Raw genomic sequence first — 26565 nt, 5'->3', positions numbered from 1 at the left:
ATTCTGGATAAAGGTTCTACTAATCTGAAAACAATGTGTCCATTTTGAGGAGTTTTGCTTCCTTTCATTTGCTCACAAAGTCCCATGTGTTTGATTTTGATGCTGAAGGTACATGACATGGGGAGAGATCTCAACTTTGGTTTATATACCGGAGGCTCACCACCCTCCAGGCTCTGTGGCTGTGCTGCTGTTGTGATGCTCTCCCTTCTACAGAAATCCACAGGTTTTTGTAGCTTTTCCCCTTTTCCATTTCTTCCAGGGGCTTGTTGTCTTCAAGCAGTGACTAAAGGGGAAGGTGCTTCTGAGAACCATGATGTCCCTGGGTGTCACCAAAGGTAATTCTTTTCCCTGTCCCAAGCTGCGGGGATGGCTTTGCTTGGTTGTATCTGTCTCTGCTCAACTCCCTCAGTGCAGTGTGTTCAAGGGAGGGGACACCTCTTCCTTAGCTGGGACCTGCTCCAACCTGAGCTCCAACATGTCATGCATTTAGCTGTTATTTCAGTAGCTGTGAAGGCAGAGAGAGCTGGCGAGCTTAGAACCTGGCTGAGATTTTGAGCTGAGACCACGCTTCTGCAGTGTGCAATAGCCAGACAGCAATGAGAACACTGCCTTTATTGCTGATAAACTCCTAATAATGTTTTATCATCAGAGGAATGTGAAACAAATCATACTGGGGCTGCCAGACTGTTCTGAGTGGTCCCAGGAACATCCCCACCCTGCAGAACTCTGTGGCAGACTCAACTCAGGTTTAGTTTTAAGCAACATGCTCACAGGACTTAGATGTGAATAGATGGGATGATGTTCCCAAATCCAGAGGTAAGCTGTAACAGTGACAGGGAGAGGAGTGGAAATGCCTTAATTCCATTAGCAATAAATTTAATTTTCTGTTGTCTTTGATCATCCTGAGAAAAAATGACTTGTTAATGTGCCTCAGCTCACCTGCTGATAGTGATAATCCTTGCCTTCTCTCAGCAACCCTTCTCATTCCTCCCTTTCTCTCTGCCTCTCCCAGGAGGTGCCCTTCCTCCCACGGATGAAGACCGCAGGAGGATCATTAAGCAGATGAAGGTTCGCACCACCCTGAAAGGAGATAAGAGCTGGATCCACCACCACAACTCAGACTCTGAGGATGAGAAGAGCAGCAGCACGCTGTAAGTGTGGCCAATGAGGAATGCTCCTCTTCTTCTTTACCTCATCAGCCTCCCCTGAGTACTGCCTGCAGAAGCAGCACACTTGGTGCTAGCATGTTTTGGGGTCCCCATGATGCCAGGAATTGTCACTTCCAGAGGGAAGTGGTGCTCCTGCATATTTCTGATAAATACAGGCTGGGGGGAGGCTCTGAGAAATGCCCTTTCCTGAGAGCTGGAATCCAGCAGCATAGGCAGGTTTCAAGTCTTTGGGAGAACTCTAAAGTTCTTTGAAGTCAGATTGTGTTTCACCATCTCCAGGGTGACAAAGGCAGGAGCAGACCTTGATGGGAGGGAGTTTAAGTGATAAAACAGCCAGGTCTGCATCTTCCCCTGCAGCTCACAGGGCTGTGTAACACAGCAACCCTTGTACCAGGGAACACCACAACCTGCACCAGCTCCTCTTAGATTAGAAACAAATCCAAGCCCAAATTGGTTTACTCTCAGCAGCTCTCTCCAGAAAAACACAGAATTCCAGACTGGTTTGCATTGCAGGGACCTTAAAGCTCACCCAGTTCCAACCCCTGCCACGGGCAGGAACACTTTCCACTAGAGCAGGTTGCTCCAAGCCCCTGTCTCCAACCTGGCCTTGAAGACTGCCAGGGATGGGGCAGCCACAGCTTCTCTGGGCACCCTGTGCCAGCACTTCAGCACCCTCACAGGGAAGAGCTTCTGCCTAAGAGCTCATCTCAGTCTCCTCTCTGGCAGGTTAAAGCCGTTCCCCCAATCCGCTGATGTTCAACACCATTGCCATGTTCAGTGAGGCAGCTCAGCAAGATCAGAAGTTAATTATGTCATTGTATTTTCTCTTTACTCAGATCTGGCCATGGCAGTGGGAGATCCCCAGCACCCAGTGCTCCCCAGAGTGACAGGTAATTCTGGGGACACATCCTGTTACTTCCTTTCTGTGTTATCTCATGGGGTCAGTGCACACTTTCACTGGTTCTTCATAAACCTGAGCTCTTTCTTCATCTCCTCATAGCCCCTCACTGCTGTGCCTGATGAAAAATAGCCCCTGAGGAGAGCCTGCATTGTTCAATATAATGTGTGTGCAGCGCTGAGGTATCACAGCCCAGTTAGCTGGATTTTTAGCTTGATGGCCACATGGACCCTTTAATCCTGGTGCTGCTGCTGCTGTTTTCCCCATGTTTCTCTACTCACTGATGTCTTCTTTGCACAGGTCTGCTCCCCCCAAGCCTCAATCCGGTTATCTCATCAGGTCAGTATAAAGTGGGATGTATTTGGTCTGCAGGGGAAGGAGAACTAGATCAGGAGCAGCCAGCATGAAAAATATTACTATGTCTTGGGTTCTTCTATTAGGAACATTACAATGCTCAGGGAATATCTTGATGAAGAGAGAGTGTTTCCTTTAACAGGTAGTTTGATGGTGCTGTTAACAGAGTCTCAGATCTCCTCTGTATGATGCACTGATCAGCACCTTCTTCCTGACAGGACACACAGACACTGTTAGGCCATGGAATGGCTGCAAGTCTCTTAATTTGAGTTCCTAACATGTCTCTTTTCTCCCCAGAGGGGTGTTCACAAAAACCATTGATAAGACCCCTTCTGTGCCAGATTCTTCACCTTCTAATGAAGCACAAAAAAGGTACATGTGTGTCTTGGAGTAGCACCATCCCACAGAGGGTTTGCCCATACTGACAACTCACAGTGGCCCTGGGGAAGCAAAGCAGACCTGAAATCCTAGTCCAAGCCTGTGCAAAGGAGGCAAATGCTGCGCTTTGGTTAAACAGGATTCCCCAAGTTCAGAAAGTGGATGTATGGGATCACCCTGTTTCCCCTATCACACGGAGCATGGGCTTATCTGGGGAAGGGAAGGTGAAGGGTGAGAGCTGGGGAGGGTCATGCTAACATGTGGTTTGTGCATCTGCAGCACCACCACGAAGCGACACAGCCTGTGCCGCTCCTCCTCTGGCTACAGGATGACCACTGAGGACTACAAGAAGCTGTGAGTGTGCCAAGGGGAGCAGCACTTCTGCCCATGCCAGGCTCAGCAGCACCTGAGCCTCAGTGGTGAGGCCATCTGCATGTGGATGCCTGTGTGCAGGACATCCAGGCATGGCTTCATCAGCCACGCACTGCAGAGCTTTGCTAGAAACTGCAGCAGTTCCCAGTGCTCCCTCCAGGCCTGAGTGGGCATCAGGGGTCCCTCAAAGTGGTAATGGCCTTTGTGCAGGGTGAATTCTATCACTAGGTAGTAGATAAGGCAAAAGCTGGAGGATGCAGCCTGGGGACTTGCAGTATTGCAGACCTTTCTGCAACCAGGGGAAAAGAGGGACAGAGCAGCACTGCTGATGTTTCCTATACAGCTTTTCCTGTCAAAGACCATGGCTCTAATCTGGAATGCAGCTGAGCATTTATGATGAACCAGCCTCTAGGCTTAACCCCTTGACTAAGTCATGTGGGGACACATGCATGAAAAATACAAGTGCCCTCCATACTTGTGTGCCGCGCTTCCAGGGCCTGAACCCACTGCCACATGCCCTTGGATTTACCCTGGGTTTTGATTGTGCTGCCTCTACAGAGGCAGCTCCCTTACCTTGGCTCTCCCCTTTCTGTTTCAGAGCTCCATATAATGTTAAGCAAAAATCAGTGGACTTGGACGAGGAGGATGTGCCTTTCACTCCAGATGAGCACAAAAAGAGGTATGTCCTCAGTTAACCACCTTCTGTTTGCAGGGGCAGTGACAAGTGCACTTCAGTTTAACTGTTACTGGGAGGGTCAGTTTGATGTTTGCAGCTGAGCCATTAGGGCTCATTGCAGTAAGATAATGATAAGCAGATATTTCTACTCAGAGCACAGCTATGCCCATGGGTGACTGCACTCCCAACCACATATAATTAAAAGCCTGACATGATTCAGCCTGACAGCATACCCCAATTAATCTGGCAGCTGGAAGCAGGTTGTGGAACCCATTAGCTGCATCGTGTCTATGTGGAAAGATAGAGACTACAACCGGCCTGGCAGTGAGGGGAAGAACCACCTCCCACAGCCTGCCTGTGTGCAACTGAGTCTGGACCACAGGGGGACTTGCACCTAAGTGCAGATCCAAATGAGTCTCTTGTTCTCATACCAGGAGTAGAATGTGATTTGTCTATATGGTGGACCTGCGTCAGTGCAGCCAGAGTCCCTGTTGCTTTTGGTCAAGTTTCTGAAGATGCTTTTGTTCAGATACAAGGCTTTTACAAATGAAAACTTGGTTATTTGCCCACAGCAAAAGTCCTTTCATGGATCTGCACCTCTCCCTTGGTACATCTGGTGGTGCTGATGTCTGTAAGACACATGCAGTTCATGTAGCATGTCAGCCTCAACTCCTGCTCCCCATTTTTTGGTCCCATGGTGTGCAATATTAACAGTCCAGGTCTTCAAAAGGAGAACTCCCTCTGCCCACCTGGAAGAGGAAGGGTTTTTCTTTTCCCTTATACTTTACATGTGCAAGTGCTGTGACCCAGCATCAGTGATGCTAAAGAAAAAGATTAGATGTTGTTACTTACCCCTTTCAGCTCTGGCTGGATTTCTGCTCCCAGAGCACAGGAGCTCTGCAGGGCTGGCACATGGCTTGTTCACCTCATGTCTCTTCAAGGCTACAGGCATGAGCAGAAGGTGACCCCATCTCTTCCCTCTCCTCCAGGACAGAGGCAGCCAACAGTGTCCTGAGGCACAGTGCCAGCAGGGAACGTGCTTACGTCCTCTCTGCAGCCAAGAAGAGCAGTGGGTGAGTGTGCGGCATGGGGCAGGAGCAGGGCAGGGGCTGCAGAGGGGACTCACGGGGTGGTGGCCTGAGCCAGGCTTCTCTGAAGGGGATGGGTTCCTTTCCAATGAGAGGAGATGACAGAGCTGCCGTCTCTCCAGGAATGCCAGGGGTGCCTGCACTTGGTGCACCAGACATTTGGAGGCCTGCAATCAAGACTTCAGTGTTCAGACTCAGTTCTTACTTCTGCTCTCTGCAGTTTGTTGCATGCAGGGGAAAATCAGAGCAAATACAAACTGCATCCACTGTGGATCAGCTTTTTGCCACAGTTTGCCTTTACACTGGTTTTGGATGATAAGAGTTACAAGATCCTGATTAGTTTCAGAATAGTTCTATGGGGATAAAAGAACCTAACAGTGGTGTGGGTATGTAACAGGAGTGTGAAGTTGTGTGGGAGCTACTGGTGTTCAGGGCTTTTTTGCCCATCTCTTTCCTGGGAAGGGTAAAATAAAGCAGATTTCCAAGGACTGACCCCCCAGGAGCCCATCATGGCAAGTGACTTTTGCAGCTTGCTTTCACTGTGAACCCTTTTCCTCTTGACATAACTCAGGGTGACACAATGAGACACAGGAAGGTTGCAAGGGCAGGAGGAAGCAGGGAGAGGATGGCCAGCAGTGCTCAGCTGTGCCCAGAGTGGGAGAAGCATTTGGATGGTGCTGCAAGAAACCTGGAGAGAGGCTTTGGACAAGGGTCTGTAGGGACAGGACAAGGGGAATGGCTTTAACCTGCCAGAGGAGAGATTGAGATGAGCTCTTAGGCAGAAGTGCTTCCCTGTGAGGGTCCTGAGGCTCTAGTGGAAGGTGTCCCTGCCCATGGCAGGGGCTTGGAACTGGAGGAGCTTTGAGGTCTCTTCCAACCCAAAACAGCCTGGCATTCTCTGGGATCTGTGAGGCCATTAAGGGTGTTTGCACTGACTGTTAGTTCCTCTGGGAGGCAGGTTTGTATGCAGGAAGAAAAACAGCCATCAGGAAGGTATGAAATTAAAGAGGCCCTCTGGGGGAGCTTCTTCACATATTGTAGATAGCTGCTCCTCCTGTTTTTATTCCCTCTACTCTGTAATTTGCAGACGTTTAACATGCATGGTCACTGCCCAAATGGTGTTACATGACCCCATAATGCCTTGCACCATCTGGGTCAGTATGGGTCAAAGAGTCTGTGGGCATTGCCCTGCCCAAAGTGTGTCTTTACCTCCAAACTTCTAACTCTTGCCTTTATGCTTCCTTTACAGCAGCCCAACACAAGAATTTCCACCCTTGTTTGCCAAGAGGTAGGTCACTGGCCCTCTGAAGCACTGCTGGGGTTGTGTGTCTGTGCTGTACCATGGCTGCTGTTAAGTGCTGGGACAGGAGATCTTGGGTGTTTCAAAGCACAGGAGGGACACTTCCCTTGAAAAGGATGCTCTGGGTTGTCTCACGCTGGCTTTTAAGAGCCCAAAGTGTTGGAAACACTGAGAATACAGAGCTGACGATGCTTTGTGTTGTGGCAACCTGAAACAAGGAGAGACTCTTCATTGCCCTTCTTCAGGCTCCAACTAGCAGGGTGAATGCTTTTCTAGCATTTAGCTTCTAAAGCAGTGGGTGGGATGGGGAACGATGCCTTGGGCACTCTCTGGGTTTTCAGCATTCAGATGATGCTATTTGTAAAGCAACTGTGTCAGCAGAATGCCACTGATCTTACTTCATCTGAGGTGCTCACCCATGGCAGAACGCAGGGAGCATGAGGAGCAGGAAAATCTGCCTCTGGGGGAAACAGGGGGAAAACCTAGTTTATGGGAAACAAGGATAAGCTGCCTGAGTTAGCAGTGGGAATATGAAGCAGTGATATTTGTCTCTCTTTTTGCCTTTGGAAGAGTTGAGATAGAAGAGGAGGCACAGCAGAGGAGGAGTTCAACTGGTTCCTGCAGGTTCACACCAGATGACAATAGGTATTTACCTCATCCTGGAGTATCGGGTTGGCTATCTCTGGTTTCAGAGCACCCTGATTTGCCATCTTCACAGATAACTGTATTTGTCTGAAGGTAGCAGACCTGAACACAACGAGAGATGGGGCTTTTCAAAGGGGCTGCTCAGAAAATCCAAAATGAAAATGACACAGGGTTAGTGGAACAAATGGGCAGACGTAGGGAGAGGCATCAAGTGCACCAACTGACAGTCCTGGGGGTGACAAGCTGCATTTAACTACAGGCCAACTCTAATGTGGGTCAACCTGCCACTGAGCTCCTGTGCTGATCACACTCCTGACTTCACAAGGAGCTCACACCACAGGAATGAGCCTGGTGGCACTTCTGGAGAAACAGCTTCTGAAGGAGTTGGAGCAGCCATCAGATAGTGATGATCTTCCTTTACTCCCAAACTGGCTGTGTGACCTGACCTCATCACCTAGACATGAAATACTCAATGCCTCACTATTTGCAGTCCCCTGAGCCAGCTCTCTGCTTTCCTTAGAGTTAGATTTAATTATTCTGCTCTGATGGCAGCAGGGAGGTGTGAGCAGAGAGGTTTGAAAGGTTCATTATCTTTAAATTGATCTTTGCTTCGATGGGAAATGTTTAGCCTGGTTTCAAGTCTCCAGCCCTTTTCTCAGGCTACTGTGAAGCCCAAATGTATACAGGAGCAGTGACAGGCAAGGTGGAGCATACTTTCTATGGTATGTGAGACCTGGGAACAGGCTGCCTCTGGTCTAAAGGGGCAGCAGTGACACTGTCCCTTAGCCCACATTGGTTGGAACAGCCGCACATGGTGTGGGGCAGCAGTGAGATGCAGAAATGCTTGGCTAAAATGGAGATGTTCGCCCTAGAAGGGAGAATCATAGAATCCCAGACTGCTTTGGGTTGAAGGGACCTTAAAGCTCACCCAGTTACAACCCCCTGCCATGGGCAGGGACATCTTTAGGTTGCTCCAAGACCCATCCAACTTGGCCCTCTTTAGATATTGGAACACAACAGTGTTGGTCTTCCCTGAGCCTTCTCTTCACCAGGCTAAATAACCCCAATTCTCAGTCTGTCCTCATGGAAGGATTCAGAGAAGAATCCTCATGGGATTCTCGTATGTTTTCAAACAGATCTGTTTAATTTGGGATTCAGCTCTGTGTTCCTGCTCTGAGGGGTGGCTCAATGCCAGGCAGCAGCATTATTGGCTTCTCTACCACTCTGGTCCTTAGTGGGCCCAGCAGGGAGCCCAATAAATGAGGCTTTTCAGCCTGAAACACTTTGTTTTCAGGATGAAGGAGCTGCCTTATGAATGTTGGTAGCAATTCTGTGCCACTGTGGTGCAGGTTTAAGGCAGGGCTTGGAAGCAGTTTTCCTCCTTCCCTCACATGTTACACACACATAGCACAATCAATTTTGTGGATGCACTGAGCTTTAATCTGTTTGGGGAAGTTGGGGTTTAGAGCAGACTCAAACACTGCGACTAGAAACAGCTCCAGAGTGTTAAATAGGAAAAGCCAGTTTCTAAAGACGGAGTATTTCAGCAGAAAGGCAGATTCTGGTCACGTCAGTGCAGCAGGGCATGGAGACAGCAGCACAGGAGGGTTTGGCCTCATTGGCCAGGAAGCAGGCACCAGAGCTGTGGGCCAGACAAGGAGGTGTCCCCCACACAGAAAGCACTTAAAAATCCTTCTGGTTTTAATGCTTTGTTACTTGGCTGTTTTATTGTCAGTACTAATGGGCTAAGAAAAGTCACTGCTGGATCTTCCTGGAATGAGTCAAAGACAACAGCATCATCTCCCTCCAGGTGAGTGTTGCAGCACAGCCAGGAGGTCTCGGACATCATCTGCAGCTGTATCAGCCCACAGGTAGCTATGTAGGTCAGAGGATCCTGTGGGCACCCCTCTGGGGGGGGGTGAAAAGAAGCACATTTGTCAGCCTTGTACATGGGAGACTTTTCTTAGATGCAGGCAGCTGTTTTAAGGAAGGTTTAAGGAAGGTGCTGCAAGGAGCTGACAACACCCTGATAGAAGTGTTCAAAACCTGAAAGGAAAAGATCCAAACTTGCCAAAGTTTTCCTTACAAAATGTGTGTAGGGGGATGATTTTCAGTTGCTTTTAACTTTGGTTGGTTGAATTCATGACTGGGGGGATAAAAAATGTTGACCTGTTTTTCCACAGCACTGCAAAGATCACTTTGCTTACTGACCTGGTTCTGTTGGGTTTATTCTGTGTGTGTGTGGTTGGCAGAAGGCAGCTATTCCTGGCAATGTCAGTGTTTTAAGGTAGAAATTGCTTCTGATAAGACGACTTTGTAAGTGAAGGTATTGAAAACAGTGATGTGTGTTTTCCATTTTATTCATTCACACTTGGATGCAGGGAAGCTTTGGGCAGCTGCAGTGGGGAGCTAGCTCCTTCAGTAATGACAGCTTCTGTCTGACTTCTCTTGCAGCCCTGAAACAGGCACCAAGAGCCAAACAACTACATCCTTGAAGGAAACTTCAGAGAGAATCTCCACTTCTGCTGAAATCAGGTCAGTCTGTTGGTCTTGTATCACCCTAATGCTCTGCTAAGGATAATGAAGGACGTGCTGCACTTGGTGGTTTCCTACTACACATGATTGCTCTGGAAACAGTGCAGTCCTGGAAAAATAAGTACCATAGGACTGGGAATCTGGGAAAGGAGCTTTTACAAAAGCCTCAGCAGCCTGGGAGGAAATACACCCATATGGAAGCTGCAGGCCTCCCACATCTTGAACATTATCCAATTCTTTATGATACCCAGAAATAGCAGAGCTTTCTATCTCCTAAACTGATCAGGATTTCATTTTAATCCAGTCCCTGCACTGTAGGTAGCACAGTTCCAACGAGCACCTTGCCATATAGCTCCTATGCTATGCCTCACGTTGTGTCCCCTCCTCTCCCTACCTAACTTCTTGCTGTTTCCCTTGCAGAAATGGGGAAAATGGACAGGCCCCTAATGGGAAATCCTCATCTGAAACCGAGTCACAGCATGGGAATGGGTAAGCAGTTGAGAAAGGCTGATCTGTGCTGCTGAACATAAGGTGTAACCCTGCTTTTCGCTCAGACATAGCATTTACCTGCTAGTGGTCTCAAGCAGATGGGATCTCCCCAGTCATGGTCCTGGGCTGCACTCCAAGAGCATCATCTGCTGGCTAAGCTGCAACTTGTCAGTTTACTCTTCCTTCATGTCCCTCAAGGATTCTCCTCTCTGGCTCAGACCCTAAAGAGTCTACCTCATGCATTCATTTTTTTTATTACTGCTCCAATTGCCTCCCCACTACTGTTCCCTGGGGAACTTCTTCCTCCTACAAGGCATGTGTTGAACTTTGGTTGCTGGTGACTCCTGCTGACATTGGTTCTAGTCCTCTGCACCCTGTAGAAAATCTGAAGGGGTGGCTGAGTAATGGGGAAGTGTAGAAAGAGGTGTTGTATGGAGGAGAACTTGAGGAAGAAAATGACTAGGAAGCTAAAGTCATGGATGCAGGTGATGGGCATGTTAAGGGGCAGAGCTCTGACTTGAAGTTGATGGCAGGGAAGCTTCTGATTCCCCTGAGAGATCACTCCCTCCTTGTACACTTATGTCTAGGGGTCTTTGTCCTCTGGTCTGTACTTTGGGTCATTTCAGATATATAAAATATACCCCATACTCACAGGCCTCTTTTGTTCTCAGTGCTACCCACCCTGAATGCTTGGCTGCCTCTAGACTGAAGCAGGCAGTTGTATGTGTGGCCTCACCTTTTGCTCTGTTGTGCTTAAGCAGCTGCAGAAGGCTTAGATTGACCAAATGATTATCTGTAGCCTATACAGTTAATTGCTCTCCACCTCCATCAGTGAAGATAAAGCTAGAAATGTCCCCAAACTGGTGTCAACAGCTGAAGCAAAGTCTGGAGTGCTTGAGAAAAGGTAGAGGCTGGACTATTTTCATGGTCATGTAGCTGAGGCCTGTAAATATATCTGTGGATGTCATTGCAGGGACAGGCTGATGACAAGGCACTCATTGTGCTCGGGGTCACTTGGGTCACATAGCTGCTCCTAATTGTGAGGCAAAAATTAGAGGCTGCCTCATTACTTAAGCCACTTAAAACTGGAGAGGGAATAATTGAGGGAAGGAAGGAGATGGATGCACAGGTTGAGAGGTCTGGGGAGTGAAAGATGGGTGTAGGGCCTGCCTGCCCTTTCTGACTATGAGCAGAGAGAGAACAACTGTTGCAGGGTACTTAGTCTCACCTTAGCAAAGGGGTGAGTAGACTCTCACTGCAGGGAGCAGCCCATCTCTGAGTAACCCATGAGCAGTGGTCAGGGTACTCAGAAGGTTAGCCCTTCCCATCCTGATGTATTGTTAGCCCCAGTTTGTGCTCCTGTTAGTAGACTCTTCTAGGGTGATACAGTATAAATGCTGCCAGGGCATCTCTCACTGGCATTTTCTTTTTTCTAGTGACAAACCTCTGAAGGAAAAGTCTGAGCCATTCCCATGGGATGAACAGGCTCCCAGAGCAACCGTGGTATCCAAGAATGGAAGGTAGAGCTGGGGTGAAATTCCATCGTTGACTTGCATTTCCCCAGAGTTTCTTGCCATTTGACCTGTAGAAATCCACTGAGGAACACCTCTGGGAAGTTTTAGGTTTTTCCTCTCCTCTCTTTAATAAAATGCAGAAGAAAATCATAGTAGAACATCGCAAACCAAATCAAAGATGCTTCCTAAAGTTGTTTCCTAAAGTTGGTGTCTCTCCATTTCAGTTATCCTGAACACACAGAAGCCAACAATGGATTTTACCCACCAAAGTAAGTGTAAACCTACTAACAGTGTAAAAATAACCTTTCCTTCTCACTTTTGGGGTGAGAAGGGTCTTCTGCTGACCCAGTACTCCCTAACAGGAACTCCCTGTTCTGGGAGCAGCACTTGCAAAGTGGACTGGACCTGTTTCACAAGCTCAAAATGGGCTGAGATTTTTCCAGCTCTTTTGCTTGTACTAGCATGAATTGGTTGGATTTATGTCTCTGTCCTTCAGGTCTGCTGCAGGAGCTTTACCAAGCTAAGCAGGAAGGAAGAAAAGGGGTTGTGTTTGAGACAGGAAAATCTTATGTTTGGTATTTTTGCTCCTTGCTCTGTTCTCCAACATGCCAAGCTTCCTTCTGTGACCCATGACTCTCTTCTCTTGCCAGGTCCAACTCTGGTTGCAGAGACATTGCTGCAGATGCCACAGACAAGCTGCACCACCCATATGAGACCTCTGACCACCTAGATGATGCTAAGTCTGAACCTGCAAGGTCAGGGCCTGCTGCTGGTACTCACAGTGCTGCTCACAGAGGGAAGATGTTGGGGGGAGGGGGTGGGGTATGAATAAGTAACTTGTTTGGAATAGAGCTGGAACTAGATTCCAAACTGCGCACCAAAGCAAGGGGAGGCAGAAAATTCTGAGTGGTCACTGTCGCACGTCCATTATTTTGGGACTTGGCTGCATGTATTTGCTTACCAAAAGACCTGAGATGAGCAAATGATATCTTCAGACCTCCTAGCTGAGGTGAGCAGGATCACAGGGCTCCCACTAGGGTAAATCCCAAGACCTAGAGCTGCTGCTAGTAATGTAGGAACATCTTCCCTGAAGTCATCCCTATCGTACTTCATCCCAGCTGCATGATCCTGTGGCAGGCTGGAAAAGTCCTGTATCCAGCCAAGATGTATGTGAACTGAAGCCTACAAACTGTATTAGTTCCACCAACAGCCTCTATTCTCCTTAGTCAGAGACAGTGAAAATGTGTTTTTTCTGAGGGAAAACCAGTTCTCTGAGAAAACACTTCCTATTTTCTGGTCTCACATGAAGTGCAGTGTTGTGATTTCACACAAGTGCCCTGGAAGCCTTTGGCAAGCTGTAGATTCCTTCATTTTTTTTTTGACAGGTCTAACTTGCATTCTGATGTCCCAATTCCTCCTACTGAGAGAGCCCCTGTGCACCTGGAGGACACGGAATATTCCTTCAAAAGGTACAAGTGGGATACACACATAAGGATTAACAGATGTCTGAATGGGCAGGCACAGAAAGAGGCTTCTTTTTACAGCTTTTGTCCCAAGGGTGAAGGCAGCTGATACTTAAAGCACAGCTTGCAAAACAAACCAAGAGGTTTGTGTTGTATCCCTCCTCCATCTTCTCTGATAGAAACCAAGCAGCCCCACTCTAGCTTTTTCTCTCGTCTTGGTGTTTGTACTTGGTTGGGTTCAGTTGGTACCTCCTCATTCAGTGATAATCCACTAAAGTGCTACAGTGATGCTGCAGGGGCAGCAGGGAGCTGAAAGGCAACTGAAAGGCACTGAAATGCAATTATAGTCTAAATATGGTTCCTAGAGACAAATCCTGGTGGGGGACACTGAATGGTACAGACTGACACAGGCCTTGCCTGGTGAGTACATAGTGTGAGTATTCATGTGTCAGCTGTTAAAGGTGCCATGGGCCTTTCTTTGCTTATCAGATCTGTCCTGGGCTATGAGGAGAGAAGCAGCAGCACCCAAGAGAGCAGATACACGGGTCCTGAGGCCCCAGCATACAGCAAACCATACTGGAATGAAGCAATGTAAGGACCTGGGCTGCAAGGGGAGGTGAAGCTGTGTGGAGGGGTATCACTGGATACACTCAGTGAGTCAGCCTCAGGTACTATCAGACTGTACCAGATGTGATGCCTGGCATGGCAAACACCTCCTGATGTATGATGAAGCCACAGTAAATAATCTGTTACTCCGCAAGAAGGAAACATAGTTTGGGCTGGTATTTTAAAGAGCTAATTTCAGCATGTGAAAATGTTGCTGCTTGACCCTTCCGCTGAATCCCAAGCAGTTAAGCAGAGCTTCGTGCTGTGCTGAAGTCTGTACTGGTTACAGCTTAGCCCTTGCAATGTCCTCCACCAAAGCCTCATGACTTTCTTTCTTCTGAGGGTGCACTGAAAACTGCACTTTCAGGTGTTTGTGCCTGGCAGCCACAAGTGGGGTTTCCTTCCCTTTGCCAGGTCTTCCCAAGATTTCCAAGAGGGGAACACCCCTAGGGAAAGGGGGCACAAGAGCATGAGGGCCTTGGATGACCACAAACCAGAGCTGATCCAAGAAGGGTGAGTGGTCATCAGGACTCACCCACACTTCATAATTCTTCATGTCTTCATCTGTTCCTGATGGAACTGAGACCAACTGCCCAGAGTTCTCAGCAAGTACTATCCAAGCATTTAGGAATGCTTCAGAATCAAGCATGAGTGTGTGCTGAGGTGTCAGAAGCATCTGTCAGCCCAGAGAATTCTCACACAAGTGCTTTTCCCTGTGCCTGATGTTTTCCTTCTGCAACAATCTCGGCCTTTAGCTGCAACCTGCAAGCTAGAATGGGATTCGTAAGCATGATTCCCATCTGATCTGATATTTGGGCAGTATGGCAATAGGTCTAGCCAAACTGTGTCTCCTGCTCCCTGCCTGATGGCTCCTGCCTAGGGAATGGATGTCCACCCATGTTTTATCTCCAGTGCCTTAAGCAGAAATCTTTATTTTAGGTTTTCAGACTCAACCAACCATATTGAGAAGGAACAAGAACTTCCTGCCCACACTGTCCACATGGAGCCTCCCAGGTCGAGGGAACACACTGACCATGAACCCAGCATGACTAGGTAAGGAATCAGGTAGTTAAATGCAATTTTGATGCAGGAATCCAAGCCAGTGCCAGATTTGCTACAGGGCATCAGTAGTCCCAGAGGGGTTGGTGTGCATAAACGTACAAAACCAGATAGAAAAATCAAGCAAACTTGTCCCTGGATTAATGTGGGCATGTCCAGGGTGGCTCTGCACTGTGGTTATCTAGTGGATACACTTCTGTGGTGGTACCCAAGTGAGGCCAGGTCATGCTCTTAGCAGTGTGAAATGTAACACAGAGGTACAGGATAACCCATAATGGTCATAACTAAATGACCAGAATTAAACTGTCAAGTTGGAAAGAATGAACAGGTAGATGATGCTCATCAGGAGCTTTATTTTTCACCTTTTTTTTTTTTTTTTAAGGCATCTGTATTTTCCCTCCTTTTTTCACACCTCTTTGGATTATCCAGCATATTCCTATGCAGGGATATTGTGCTTTCCTGGAGGGCAGGAGATTCACCAGAGGCTGCAGCTGCATCCTACAGTAACTATGCCCAGTGGCACTCCTCCAGGCTGTAATGATCTCCTGTCTTGGCAGGCTCAGCTCTCTGCCTAGAGAAAGCAGCATCACAGCTCCAGAGACCCCCCGTGGAAATGAACCTGACCCACACTGGGAAAGGTACGGAGTTCAGGGATCAGGCATGCTTTATGGCTTCTCCTGCATCTTGTGCTCTCCCTCTTGCTCTGCTCTGCTCAGTTCTTGGCTGGAGAGTTCAGAAACCAGTACAACCATGTGTGTTCCTGTGTTTGCTCACCACAGTGGACAGGTTGAGACACAAGTGCTAAAGCTTCTAACAGGCTTCTTCTTCCCTGACCAGGATCACTCCAGCTTGGGAAGAACAAACCTGCCCCACCACAGACAATCGCCATGAGAGCCCGGGAGACTGGAGGCACAATGAGCCTGATCTGGCAGCCAGGTACTATGGGACCATTCCTTTGTTTCTCCCCATCAGTGGCTCTCGAATCCTTATCCTTCACCATTCCCAGTCTTGATACAAACCTAGCTGAAGCCCTGGGGCTGTGTAAATTTGCCCAGCATATACTAATCAAATGATGCTGACAAAAGGAATGTTGGGTTTAGGATTCCATGCACATCCAGTTGTTCATATTTCATTTCAGATGACAAATTAACTTGGATGAGTGCTGAATCTTGCAGCATTTCATTGTGCTGGGAGTTCAGCTCATGTAGGTGAGGGGAAGTAGGACAGATCTCTGTTTCCCTTGGCCTTAAGCACCTCCAGCAGCATTATGTCCCAGGTTTTCCTTGTTGCCAGTGAAAAGAGGCATGATCCAGCCTCAGCAAATTCTGAACACTTGTGTGAGCTGTTGTAGCAAATACAGTTGTTGGATTTATGGTCAAATCGGTTTTAACTCTTCAGCAGGTCCAACTTCAGCTCAGATAGTGCGCTCAGTGGCAGTGAGACCCAGCAGCCTGTGCCACTGTACATGGACCGCCAGCCCTTTAGCACCAGCATGTCAGCACCCAGTCACAGGATACCATCCTATGTGGACAGCCAAGCCTTCAGCACCAGAAGGTAAGGGCACGGGGTGCAGAGACAGGGAAAGCTGCTGGCACAGAAATATGTGCCAGAAACTCTGGTCCAGGTTGCATGATTTTGTTCCCAGAGGGAGCAACAGTATTGGCAGGTCTCACAACACATGTAACAGGATCATTCTTGCACCTGATGGGCTGAAGAAGGATTCAGGAGATCAAAGCTGATAATTGCTCTGTAACACCAGAGAGTTCTTGGCAGGTTGTGCTCAGATCACCTACCCAGGGCACAGAAACCTCACAGATGTGTAGAAACCACATCTGCTTCTCCTCTGTAACTGCAGAGATGAGGATTCAGAAGCAGTGTGATTGTTATTTCTCATGACCCTCAATGACATAAGAGACAAGTTGTACACTTAGAACTACTATTTATATTGATATCTACGTTCATATGATGTGAATGCCACCAACACCTCTTCCAGCATTTTTTAGTTGGTGTCCCAAGGCTCTCACTTGCTTTTGGAGGCATTTGCAGGCTGGGAGTAGAAAAACCAGGACAGATCTTTATTGTATTTCATAGCCTGATGTCACCCTTGGCACTGTGTGATGCTGACATGTCTCTGCAGAGCAGGAACCTCGCACTTCACTCCCGCCCTCAGGTTTATATCAGAAATCAAATGCTTTTCTTGCCCAAAGCAGGGTTTTCTCATCTTACGATGATCTCAGCCTGTCCCTCTTTCTCTCTTTCATGCAGCATTGATTTTCAGGGGGTTTCAGCATTATTGAACATTAAGTTATACAGTTGCCTGAAGCTTTGATCAGGATCAAATTGCTGATATACAATATAAACATAATCTGTGCCCCAGGGCACTTGCAAAAAAAGAATGACCGTAAGCTCTAAGCTCATTTTCTCTGCTGAAAGAGCCTGAGCTTTGCCTACAGGTTAAAGCCATTCCCCTGATGATTTCTGCCTTGGAAAAGGGAAAACATGCAGGTCTGATACTGGATGGGCCAGCTGTCAGCACCTCACACATGTGGGTGGTGCAGGGGTTAGGTTTTGAGCCTTTCTTAGCCCCAGAGCTTTGTGTGTATCCTCCAGTTGCAGAACCAGCACTGATGAAATGGGCAAAGCAGGGGGAGGATGCACCACGGTGGTGACTGCTGGGGCAAACACTACTTGGGCGCTGTGGGGACTCCAGGGAGTACAGTGGTAAGCAGGTCTTTGTGCTTCCTTGCCAGACCTACCCCGGATTATGAAGGGAGATGTTATGATGGGAGCAGCAGCCCAAGGAACAGCAGATATGACAGCACCAGTGCCAGAGGGCTCTGTGACTTCAGCCCCATGGCTGGGCGGTAAGAGGGCAAAGAGGGGGGGATCCAGGTTTGTTAACACAAAGAACACCCCACTACTACATTCACTCACCATCTGAGTGTCCCAACCCACCTCTTACTCATTCCTTGGATCTAAGCATATGCAGTGAGGAGCTGTTTGTGTGGATGGCTGTGGTGCGGGGGTGATTTTGATGCTAAGCAGGGAGACATTTAGCCAAGATTCTCTTGTGAGAATCCCACACGTGCTCAAGTTCAGTGCTTGAGATTGTGTCACTTCCTTTCATAGCTACGACTCCCTTCCCAGAGACACCACCATGTCCATTTCCCAGAGAAGCCACAGGGTGCCATTCTACATGGACAGCTTAAACTGTAACAGCACCAGGTAAACGGGCAGTCTTCATGGTTGTGAGGCAAACCTCCATGAAACAGTGGTGGAAAAGAAGCTAGGAAGCCAAGCCAAGAGCTGAGAGAGAGAGGAGTGGTTTCCAGGCAGTGGATGTGTGATCTGGAGGCACAGAACTACTCTTAAACTGTTCCTAGTAAAAGCCACCCAGCACAGGGTCTGTGATACATCCATCTCTGGAGATTTTTCGCCATGTGAGGTGCCAGAACAAGGGGACAGGAGAATGAAGAGCTGTTCCTGGCTGCTCTCCCTTGACCAGAAACTGGCCTTTGCAAAGGCTGCGCAAAAAAAGGAGGGATATCAAGACAGAGGATCACTATCTGCAGGATGTCAATAACTGACTGAACTGGTCACAGAGCATGGGTGTTAGAACATGTAGGAGGTATCCAGTACAGAATACCATTACCCTGGGCTTTCTGCACTCCTTCATGGCAGTGTCAATCCATCCTCATGCATCTGACACTGTATGGAGGCACCAGCATAGCTCTGAGGTTGGATCTGTAAAGCAGAGTATGGTTGTGGGGTGTGAGCAGGAGATGCAGTATCAGCTTCACCCCTGCAAAGTCAAACTCAACAAGTCTCCCTGAGTAGACAGACAGAGCTGTTTTCCAAAGACATTTTAGTAGCCACCTTCTCCCTTCTGCAGTTTTTGAGATCACTAAATTGGAGATGGTTATGCTGGGGATAATTATACTGGACTGTGGCCAGTTCATCCCCATCTCCTTCTCTCCTGCAACTGTTGTGTGCTGTTTTCCTCTGTAGATGCTCCCCTTCAGACTTCATCATTCACTTAAGGTCTGTACCTGTTTGGAGATCTTGTTTGATCTTTTCTCCCACAGCCCTGTAAAGTGACTTTTCCAAGTCACTTCTCCAGGGAATCAGTCCTGTTATGTAGCTTTATAAAGAGAAAGGAGTATTTTTGGTCAGTGATAGAGATGAATCCATCTATGTGATTAAGGGCCATCATATTGCATCTTTCCAACCTGCTCCCCTAGTGGTCAGTCTTTCCTTGGCTACCAGCTGGGATCATGTCACAGCTCGTGTCCCCAGTGCCCACAGACTTTCCTCGCTCTTGCAGGCTTCTCTCCAGTTCCAGTGAGAGGATCTGCACTTCAAACACTGCCTCACCACACAACAGCCCAGCATTGGCCTCAGGGTACCAGCCTGACTCCAGCACTACTGGGTAAGGGTCAGTGGGTTGTGATCCCCCTTCTGCAGTAGGGGTTTTGTTCATGGCCATCCTGTTTGAAGACCAGCCAGGCTTTGCTGCTCTGGGCCACAGGACATTTAGCCACTTCTGGCTATAAGAGCATAGACAGAGCCACCTAAAAGGGAGAGATGGGCTGAGTGCTTTTCTCCAGGTGCCCTTTTATAGAGACCAGGATGTAGCTCACTGTGTGAGTTATGTCTTTTTAGCATGGCAAAATCACAAATCCTCCATAACACATTGTAGCTGGAGGGATGTGATGGAGCTCCTCATGCCATATACGCTCATCACAGGTGTGGGGCTCTCACAAGACTCTTTGCTGTGTTGTGAGCAATCTACAGCAAATATAGCTATGGAATTCAGTGGGGTGGGTGCAGGACCCTGATCTGTGGTGTCTTAGTGTCCCAGCACAGCGCAACTGTCAGCTCAGAGCTGTGTTCTGGGATTCGTGGTCTCCACAGGCTCCTCCTCAGAGGTGAAAACCACCATCCAGTTTTCTGCATTTTAGAGAGGGATTTCAAAGCAGTGAGAGGTCAGTAGAGGCTTTGGTGGAGAATATTTGGGTCCTGCAGCCTTGCTGCAGCCACATATTGCAGCACCGATCTGAGTAGAAGACCCATCTGAAACACTTTATATGGGAAGTGTCTATGCTAAGTTACAAAACAGCTTTTCTTTCCTTTCTTTAGCTGTGCCATGGGCTTAGTTTGCTCATGTAAGGAGAGAGGATTAATCATAGCTTATAGGGAACAACCAAAATGCACCATGGATAAAGAGGCTGATTAGTTCATTTTATGGCCGGAGGAAGAGCCGGTCGGCACTGAGTCTCCCCTCGATCTGCAACAGAGCCACAGACAGACAGATGGGGGCATGTAATTTTGAAATCAGAATTGTAAAGAGGGGGAAATATGCAAGAAAGGGCAGCTCTGTAAGCAAAACCATTCCCAAAGCTAGCCAGCAGCTATTGAGAATGGATGACGACGCTGGAGATACTCCAATTACAGCCACAGTGAGCAGTGCTGTGCCAGCAGAGCTTTCCTGTTAACAGGCAGAACCATGAGCTCTCTAAATACTTATTGTCTGCGTAATCCTGACATGGTTGGAAAAGACTTATCCTTGCAAAACCAGGGATAACTGGATGAAAGGGTTGTATTATCCATCCCATTCTTTGTAATTAACTTGATTTGTTTCAGTGGGTTAATTACTGGGTTCTACTATGTGTTATTTAGCAACAATGCTTGATATTTAGTATTTATTCAAGAACAACAGCTTCTCTCCCTGTGTCTTTTCAAGCACGTGACGTGTCCAAGGGCACACATGTGGTTCCTTTCTCTGATTCATTAGCCCCAGTCTTTTATAATGCAAATGTTTCTCCTTGTGCTTCCACCCCTTCCTAGAAAAGGGGTCCTCTTCGTGAAGGAGTACACGAACAGCAGCGAGTTATCGGCCTCCCCACGCTATTGCAGGTATGAGAGTGTCCACACACAGTCACATCTCGATGTATGTGTGCAGAGCAACAGCGTGTGGCTTTGCCAGCTCCCACACATTGAGCAAGCTCACAGTTAGTGCTGTGTCAGCATGAGTGGATTAGCCTTGGATGGATCATTGCATGGAGTGGGCAGGGAATGCTGCTCTGGGGACCTCACCCTGCTGTCAATCCTGTTGTGGAGACGGGAGGATGTCTGTCTCCCAACTCCAAGTGGAGGGATAACCCCCCATCCAAGTGAGCCAGCCTCTAAGGTGGATGGCAGGATGAAAACACCACACTGCAGTGTTTTAGGCTGCATATTTGGCACTGTCAGGCATCACTGTGCGTTTATACACATAAGCAAATGGTTGGAATTGCTGAGAAAAATGTGGAGGTGGAGGGTTGACACTCAAAAAAAAGTTATTTATGAGTTAGAACAAGTTAAAAGATGTCATTTTCAAGCTTAAATATTCAGTCGTTTGTATTCTGCTCGAAGATAAGTAAGTAAAGCTACTCCAGATTAACACCAAAGTGACCAAGAGCAGAATGTGGCTGTGTGTACCTCGGGCTTACCCTGACGTGGCAGGCAGTTAACCACCAGCTTGATGCCTCCCTGCTGGCATTTGTCCTCGCAGTGCTATGCTGGCATTACTGTGGTAGCTGATGACAGGCTCCATAAATCTCCAGCCTTTTCTGTAGGCTGGTAAAGCAGATGTCAGCAGCCAAAGATCAGTGTGTTGCTGCAGTGCCTGAAACGCCACAGGCAGACAGAATAGAGAGGGAACACTCAGATGGATGAGACTGAGGGTGTGTTTTGTGCCTTTTCCTGCATAGTAGGTCAGGATTTGGGAGTGTGGTAAGCAATCAAATCGCTGCTGTTTGTAGGGTCCATATGTAAACATCAGGACCCTGGTGAGGCCAGAGAAGTATCCCTGATGAGTGGAAATCAGAGGCAGAATTTCACAGGTTTCCCACCCAGCAGCCAGAGCAGGATTTTGTCAACCTCATCTCATTTTACCAGTGGAAAGCAGGAGGGAGCAGTATCTTTCCCTTTGCACTGGCATAGCTGTCAGAGCTTCTCAGCCCCCTCTGAGTTGCATTTGACAGACCCTTGTGTAGGACTCTCAGCACTGACTCCCTGATGTCCCTGCTCCTGGCAGGGAGTGTGACAGGGTGGGACACCCTGCAGAGCATGCTGCTGTGCCACCTCCCTTGGCCTCAGGCTCGAAGGCACTGATTTCAGGGTGCATCCCATTTCCCAGCCATGCTACCCATATCCTGCCTCTCTCCAAGGGGACAGCAGCAGCCAAATGCATCTCCCAAGTGCTCTGAAGAGCAGCGTGAAACCAGCAAAGGTGGAGATGCTGCTGCTGACAGACCCACTCCCTCTCTATTAGGTAAAAGCCTTCTAGGAAGGACCAACCTCCTCTGCAAAGAGCAGGCAGCTGGGATGTTGCAGTTAGAGCTTTAGATTAATGATTAATGACTCCATCTGAGATGCTTTTCCTATCTATCACTGCCAAGTGCTGATACTTCCTTCTGTCTCCAGTGGCAGCCTTGTGGATATGAGTGATTTGGAGAGAGCAACCTACAGCCACCACCGTTACCTGTCCAGTGCTCCCCTCCAGAGGTAGGACACTACCTTGGGGGCTGCCTTGGGGGTTTCAGCAAACTCTTAAACACAAATGACTTTAAGGTTTTGCTGTGTTAGAGTATCAGTATGGGTTTGGTGGAATAGCAGGATGAAGTGTAAATGATGTTTGGAAAATATAGTGACGTTAAGATCTGTATTGCCCTGGTTTTGTCCCTGGGATAACACATGTTCCTCTATCACTGGATGCAGTCAGACACAGGTAGGAGCAGGCAGCTCATGGGGAGTGGTGTTGGTGGTAGGAAAGGAGCCTCTGCTATCAGTGCTGGGCCTGGAACCAGCTTGTGTGGCAGAGGAATTTACACTTCTGTTCCCTCACAGGTCCAGTGAACCTGTTTGCAGCTACTGCAGCCGTGAGATCCGAGACTGCCCTAAGATCATAATAGAGCATCTTAACATCTACTGCCATGAATACTGCTTCAGGGTAAAAACACCCCTTAACTACTGGTTGCCTTCTGTGTGCTGCTGTGAAATGGAGTGGTTGGGGTTGGAATCTGTCTGTTAACTTCTGTCCTCAGACTTTGAGTCATGTATATATAGTGTGTGTCAAATGCTTGCATCCACACTGGGACAAAAAAAGGCATGTTGTATTGGTTGTGTCCCCAAAAGTTTTTCAGTTCCTCACACAACTGTGTACTAGAACAAGGAGAATTATCATCCTCTGAAGGAGCAGCAGCACCCCTTACCATTTTTCCTCATGCAGCTGACCTTGTGTGCTGCTTTGTGGCCTTTGTGCCCCAGCACAGGTCTTGCTGCATCTCAAACCTTGCAGGGTTTACAAGTTGGTGGACATGGTGAGTGTGGGAGGAGGAAGCCTGCAGTGGAATTAGTCTGCCTTAGAGAAGTCAGGCCTGAGATGCCACTGCTTTGCCATCCTCACACCTTTATAAAGTGATATAGAGACCATTCCTCTGCCCCCTTGTGCTGTCATTTCTGCACGGTGCTTTGGTTACTGTCTGACCACCTGCTTTTCCTTTTGGCAGTGTGGAATTTGCCACAGAGCAATGGGAGATCTTCTGGATAAAATATTCATCCACAGGGACATTGTCCACTGTGACAAGTGCTATGAGAAGCTCTTCTAGGTGAGTGCCTTGTGCAGTGTCAGCATACACGGCTGGATGAGCAAGCTCGTGGAGTTCTCTGACTGAAGAGCATTTAACTCCTACAGTTACTGAGTGACCCATACAGGGATTTTCCTGTGGCTTTTCAATGGGAAGCAGTGACTGCTGTTACAGAGTTAGCTGGAAACATGGTAGATCTGATCCAGGGGCCTTAGTTTCTCAGGGATCTCTGGACATCATGTAGTAAACAGGCTGTGTTAGCTTCATGTGGGGAGACAAGCAGAGAGAAGGCTCCAGTGATGAGAGAGATGCTCCTCAGAGATGGAGGGTCCTCTCAGAAGGTAGTAAGAGGTTCCTCCTCCATCCTGAGCTAACCTGGAGCAGGCTGGGTGCTTTTTGCAGCCAGAACATTCCTCCAGCAAGAAGGCAGCACCAGATGCAGTTACTCCTTTACATAAAAATCCTTTGAGATGAAACTCACTGGGAAAACTAGAGTTGTATGCTCTGCTGACAGATCAGCAAGGGAGTAGGTGGGATGTACGTTTGCTTACCTGTATGGGGCAGGAGCCACCACAGTAGCAACCAGAAATGCTACTGCTGTACTGGGGTTGTAAAAGAGGCTTTGTGGTGGAGAGGAGTAAGAGGGGCTTCTACCTCACTGTATGTGCAGTGGCTTTGTTTGCCTCTTACTGCAGTGACCAGCCAGCCCTTTTCATCCTGCTCCACTGCCCTCTCTAATGCAGTGTTGTGTGTGGTACTCAGCTCCTGTCCTCACCTGCTCTTTGTGTACTTGCAGGGTTTTGCACTGCTGGAGAAGGCAGCCAGTGGGAAGGCCTCAGCAGCACCTATCAGAATGTATCTAGCAGTTCCTGACTGGCTAAGAGCAGAATTCCTGCTCCCCCCTTTCCTCAAGTTATTTTCCCTCTCGCTGCCTCGTCATGATGAAGAGTTTCACATCCACTGCAGCTGCACCAGGACAAGTGCTGATGCGAATGAGATAAGGCAGTGCCACCTGCAGAGATAAGTGGGCTGATATTCCAAAGGTGCTGAGCCCCTCTGCCTGTTTTAACTCCATTAGGATTGCAGAGTGCTCCCTCCCTGTGCTGGAAGCTGGGCAGAGCTCCTTATGTCTGTCCAAGCTAATCATGGGAAACCTTTCCTGATTCTGTTTTCCTTTCATTTCTGCAACCAGGCTTGCAGCTTGGTGTGTGTGAGCTGGCACGAAGCAAGATACGGGAGGTGTTAAACGCTAAATTTGGGTTCTTCGGAGGGTTTGAATTTAGTTTTGAGCAAAAGCCTATTTTTATGCTCTCACCCCCAAATTCTGCCTAGAAATAGCTTCTGCCTCATTCCCATTTGCTTTCCATGGGCTTTCAGGAGCACTTTGTAGACTCACTTTAATTGTGTGTCAGCTTTAATTTCCCTTTCCTGCCTACTCCCCAGTGGAATGCTGCAGCAGCATGTGTCCCTGCTGCCTGGTTGGGAAGATAACACTCTTTCACCTGGTAGTTTAACTTGTCCTCTGGTGGTCAGAGTCAAAATTGAACTTCTAGCAGATGCTGTGCTCATTAGAGCCAGAATCATGTCATTTTAGCCCTTAGTTCAGAAGCTGAGAGCTTGAGAAAGGTGAATAATGAAACCTTGTTGATCTCCATGCCTTACAAGTACAGCCCCAAATGTGGCCAGAGAGTTTGTGTTTTCTCTTTGAAAGCATCAGGAGTGTCTGTAGAGCACTTGAGTCAGTTCTGTAGCAGCTCTCACATGGAAATAGGTGATGGCAAAAGCTCTAGTCTAGACTCTTGTTTGCTGAATAATTCTCAGTGAGGGAAGCTGGCATGGATGCAACAGCTTAGTGAGTGAGGGGCTCACAGCACAAATGCCACTTTGCTTTTCTAGGTTATTTAACTGAGCTATAGGCACGACCTCAGGAGCAACTCCATGAGGGAACTCCAGCTGAAAGCAGTAACAGCTCCAGGTTGAGACCTTAAAGCCATGTCCTAGAAAAGGGGCATTGGGCAGCTCCAGTTGGAGCTGGAGCAGCAGGAACAACCCAGGAGGCACCAAGGTGGGGTTTTCAAAACAGACTACTGATTTTGGTGAAGTTTCTTTAAGTTATCAAGGTGTTACAGAGATGGTTCTGAACAGAAGGCGGTCACGGAGCGTATGGTCTCCCCAAGTCACTCCTTGCTGGGACTTGTACCACCACTGGGCAATGATGGCTACAGCAGCTGTTCTGTTTCAAGGGGGATTGTTTAAAGCACAAGATCAGATGGGCCTGTGACTACAGCTGCACTTGAGGCGGTATCTACAGCAATAACGTATTTGCTGGCTCCAGAGCTCCTGATGGGTACGTGGCCTTGCAGGGAAGAGGATCTGCCCGCTGTGTGTTTAGCACCATCTCTCCTCAGCACTGTTTCCCTGTAGCAATGGCTTCACCTCGGTATACAGCTCCAATAAACAGCCTTTGCTCACGTGCATCTTTGTCTGCTGTGTCGCTGTGTAGCACCTGCCTGTCCCTGCCCTTTGATCCAACCCTTTGTGTTGTTTTCCAGTGAAAAATTCCTCAGCTTCCCCAGTACCTGGACAAGAAACCTGGAGAGGGGCTTTCGGCAAGGACAGGCCAAGGGGAATGGCTTTAACCTGCCAGAGGGGAGACTGAGATGAGCTCTTAGGCAGAAGCTCTTCCCTGTGAGGGTGCTGAGGCGCTGGCACAGGGTGCCCAGAGAAGCTGTGGCTGCCCCATCCCTGGCAGTGTTCAAGGCCAGGCTGGACACAGGGGCTTGGAGCGACCTGCTCTAGTGGAAGGTGTCCCTAAGGTCCCTTCCAACACCCCATGTCTCCATGACTGTACGTAACGGGTGGGCGATGTTAGCGGCTGGACAGAGCCGTGTCCGAGCCGAGGCGGCTGCACAGGGCTGTGTGAGCACGGGCAGCCCCCTGCCTCCTGCGGGCTCTGACCAGGACCCGGGGCCGCGGCCCTGAGGCGGTGGCGCAGGCGCAGATCCGCGGCCTCCCCTCACAGAGGGGGCGGGTCCCGAGTGCGCGCGCGGCGCGTCCCTCCCGCCGTTTGCGAGCGGGGCGCGCGGCGGCGCCGGAGAAAGGCGGAGCGGGAGCGGCGGGCACCGAGCACCGGCGGCAGGTACCGGGGGGGGAGATGGGCACAGCGGGGCCGCAGCACGCGGACCGGACCGGCCGCGCCCCACGTTAGGGTCGCGCCCTCGCCCCTCACGGCCCCGCGCCTCCGGCAGGGCCCCGTCGCCGCCGCCTCTCGCCGCACCCGGTGCTGCCCGAGACCCTCTCCCCGCCCTTACCCTCCTCCTCCTCTTCCTCCTCCTCCCGGTGCCTCCCTCGGAGAGGCCGTGCCCGCGCACCGGGAGCTGTCCACGCTG

General features: G+C 48.9%; 1 protein-coding gene across 1 annotated transcript; it reads left to right on the top strand.

Moving 5' to 3' along the window:
• Positions 1-238: 238 nt before the first annotated feature.
• ZNF185 (zinc finger protein 185 with LIM domain) lies at positions 239-25651 on the top strand. The gene is made up of 31 exons (XM_057429605.1): positions 239-335; positions 1013-1151; positions 2006-2059; positions 2368-2406; positions 2719-2793; positions 3079-3153; positions 3770-3850; positions 4837-4920; positions 6185-6223; positions 6806-6880; positions 8616-8690; positions 9335-9415; positions 9836-9904; positions 11341-11424; positions 11643-11687; positions 12069-12173; positions 12804-12887; positions 13371-13472; positions 13902-14000; positions 14427-14540; positions 15104-15184; positions 15384-15482; positions 15948-16100; positions 17297-17410; positions 17676-17771; positions 18871-18975; positions 20394-20462; positions 22014-22094; positions 22437-22539; positions 23099-23197; positions 23973-25651. Exons 1-30 carry the CDS (start codon positions 311-313, stop codon positions 23195-23197), a joined length of 2544 nt encoding a protein of 847 aa, XP_057285588.1. The 5' UTR covers positions 239-310; the 3' UTR covers positions 23973-25651.
• The last annotated feature ends 914 nt before the right edge of the window (positions 25652-26565 follow it).

Source organism: Pezoporus wallicus, unplaced genomic scaffold (genome assembly GCF_028554395.1).
Source record: "Pezoporus wallicus isolate ANWC-B61680 ecotype Strahan unplaced genomic scaffold, APGP_CSIRO_Pwel_v1 contig_14159, whole genome shotgun sequence".
Lineage (NCBI taxonomy): Eukaryota > Metazoa > Chordata > Aves > Psittaciformes > Psittacidae > Pezoporus > Pezoporus wallicus.
The sequence above is the reverse complement of the archived record's forward strand: the minus strand, read 5'-3'. Positions and strand labels throughout refer to the sequence as shown.

Excerpts from the sequence above, each read along its gene's own strand:
- ZNF185 (XM_057429605.1), top strand. The coding sequence starts at position 311 with ATGATGTCCCTGGGTGTCACCAAAG. Across the intron at positions 1,152-2,005 it reads GAGAAGAGCAGCAGCACGCT|ATCTGGCCATGGCAGTGGGA; the intron begins GTAAGTGTGGCC and ends CTCTTTACTCAG. Across the intron at positions 20,463-22,013 it reads GCCTCCCCACGCTATTGCAG|TGGCAGCCTTGTGGATATGA; the intron begins GTATGAGAGTGT and ends TTCTGTCTCCAG.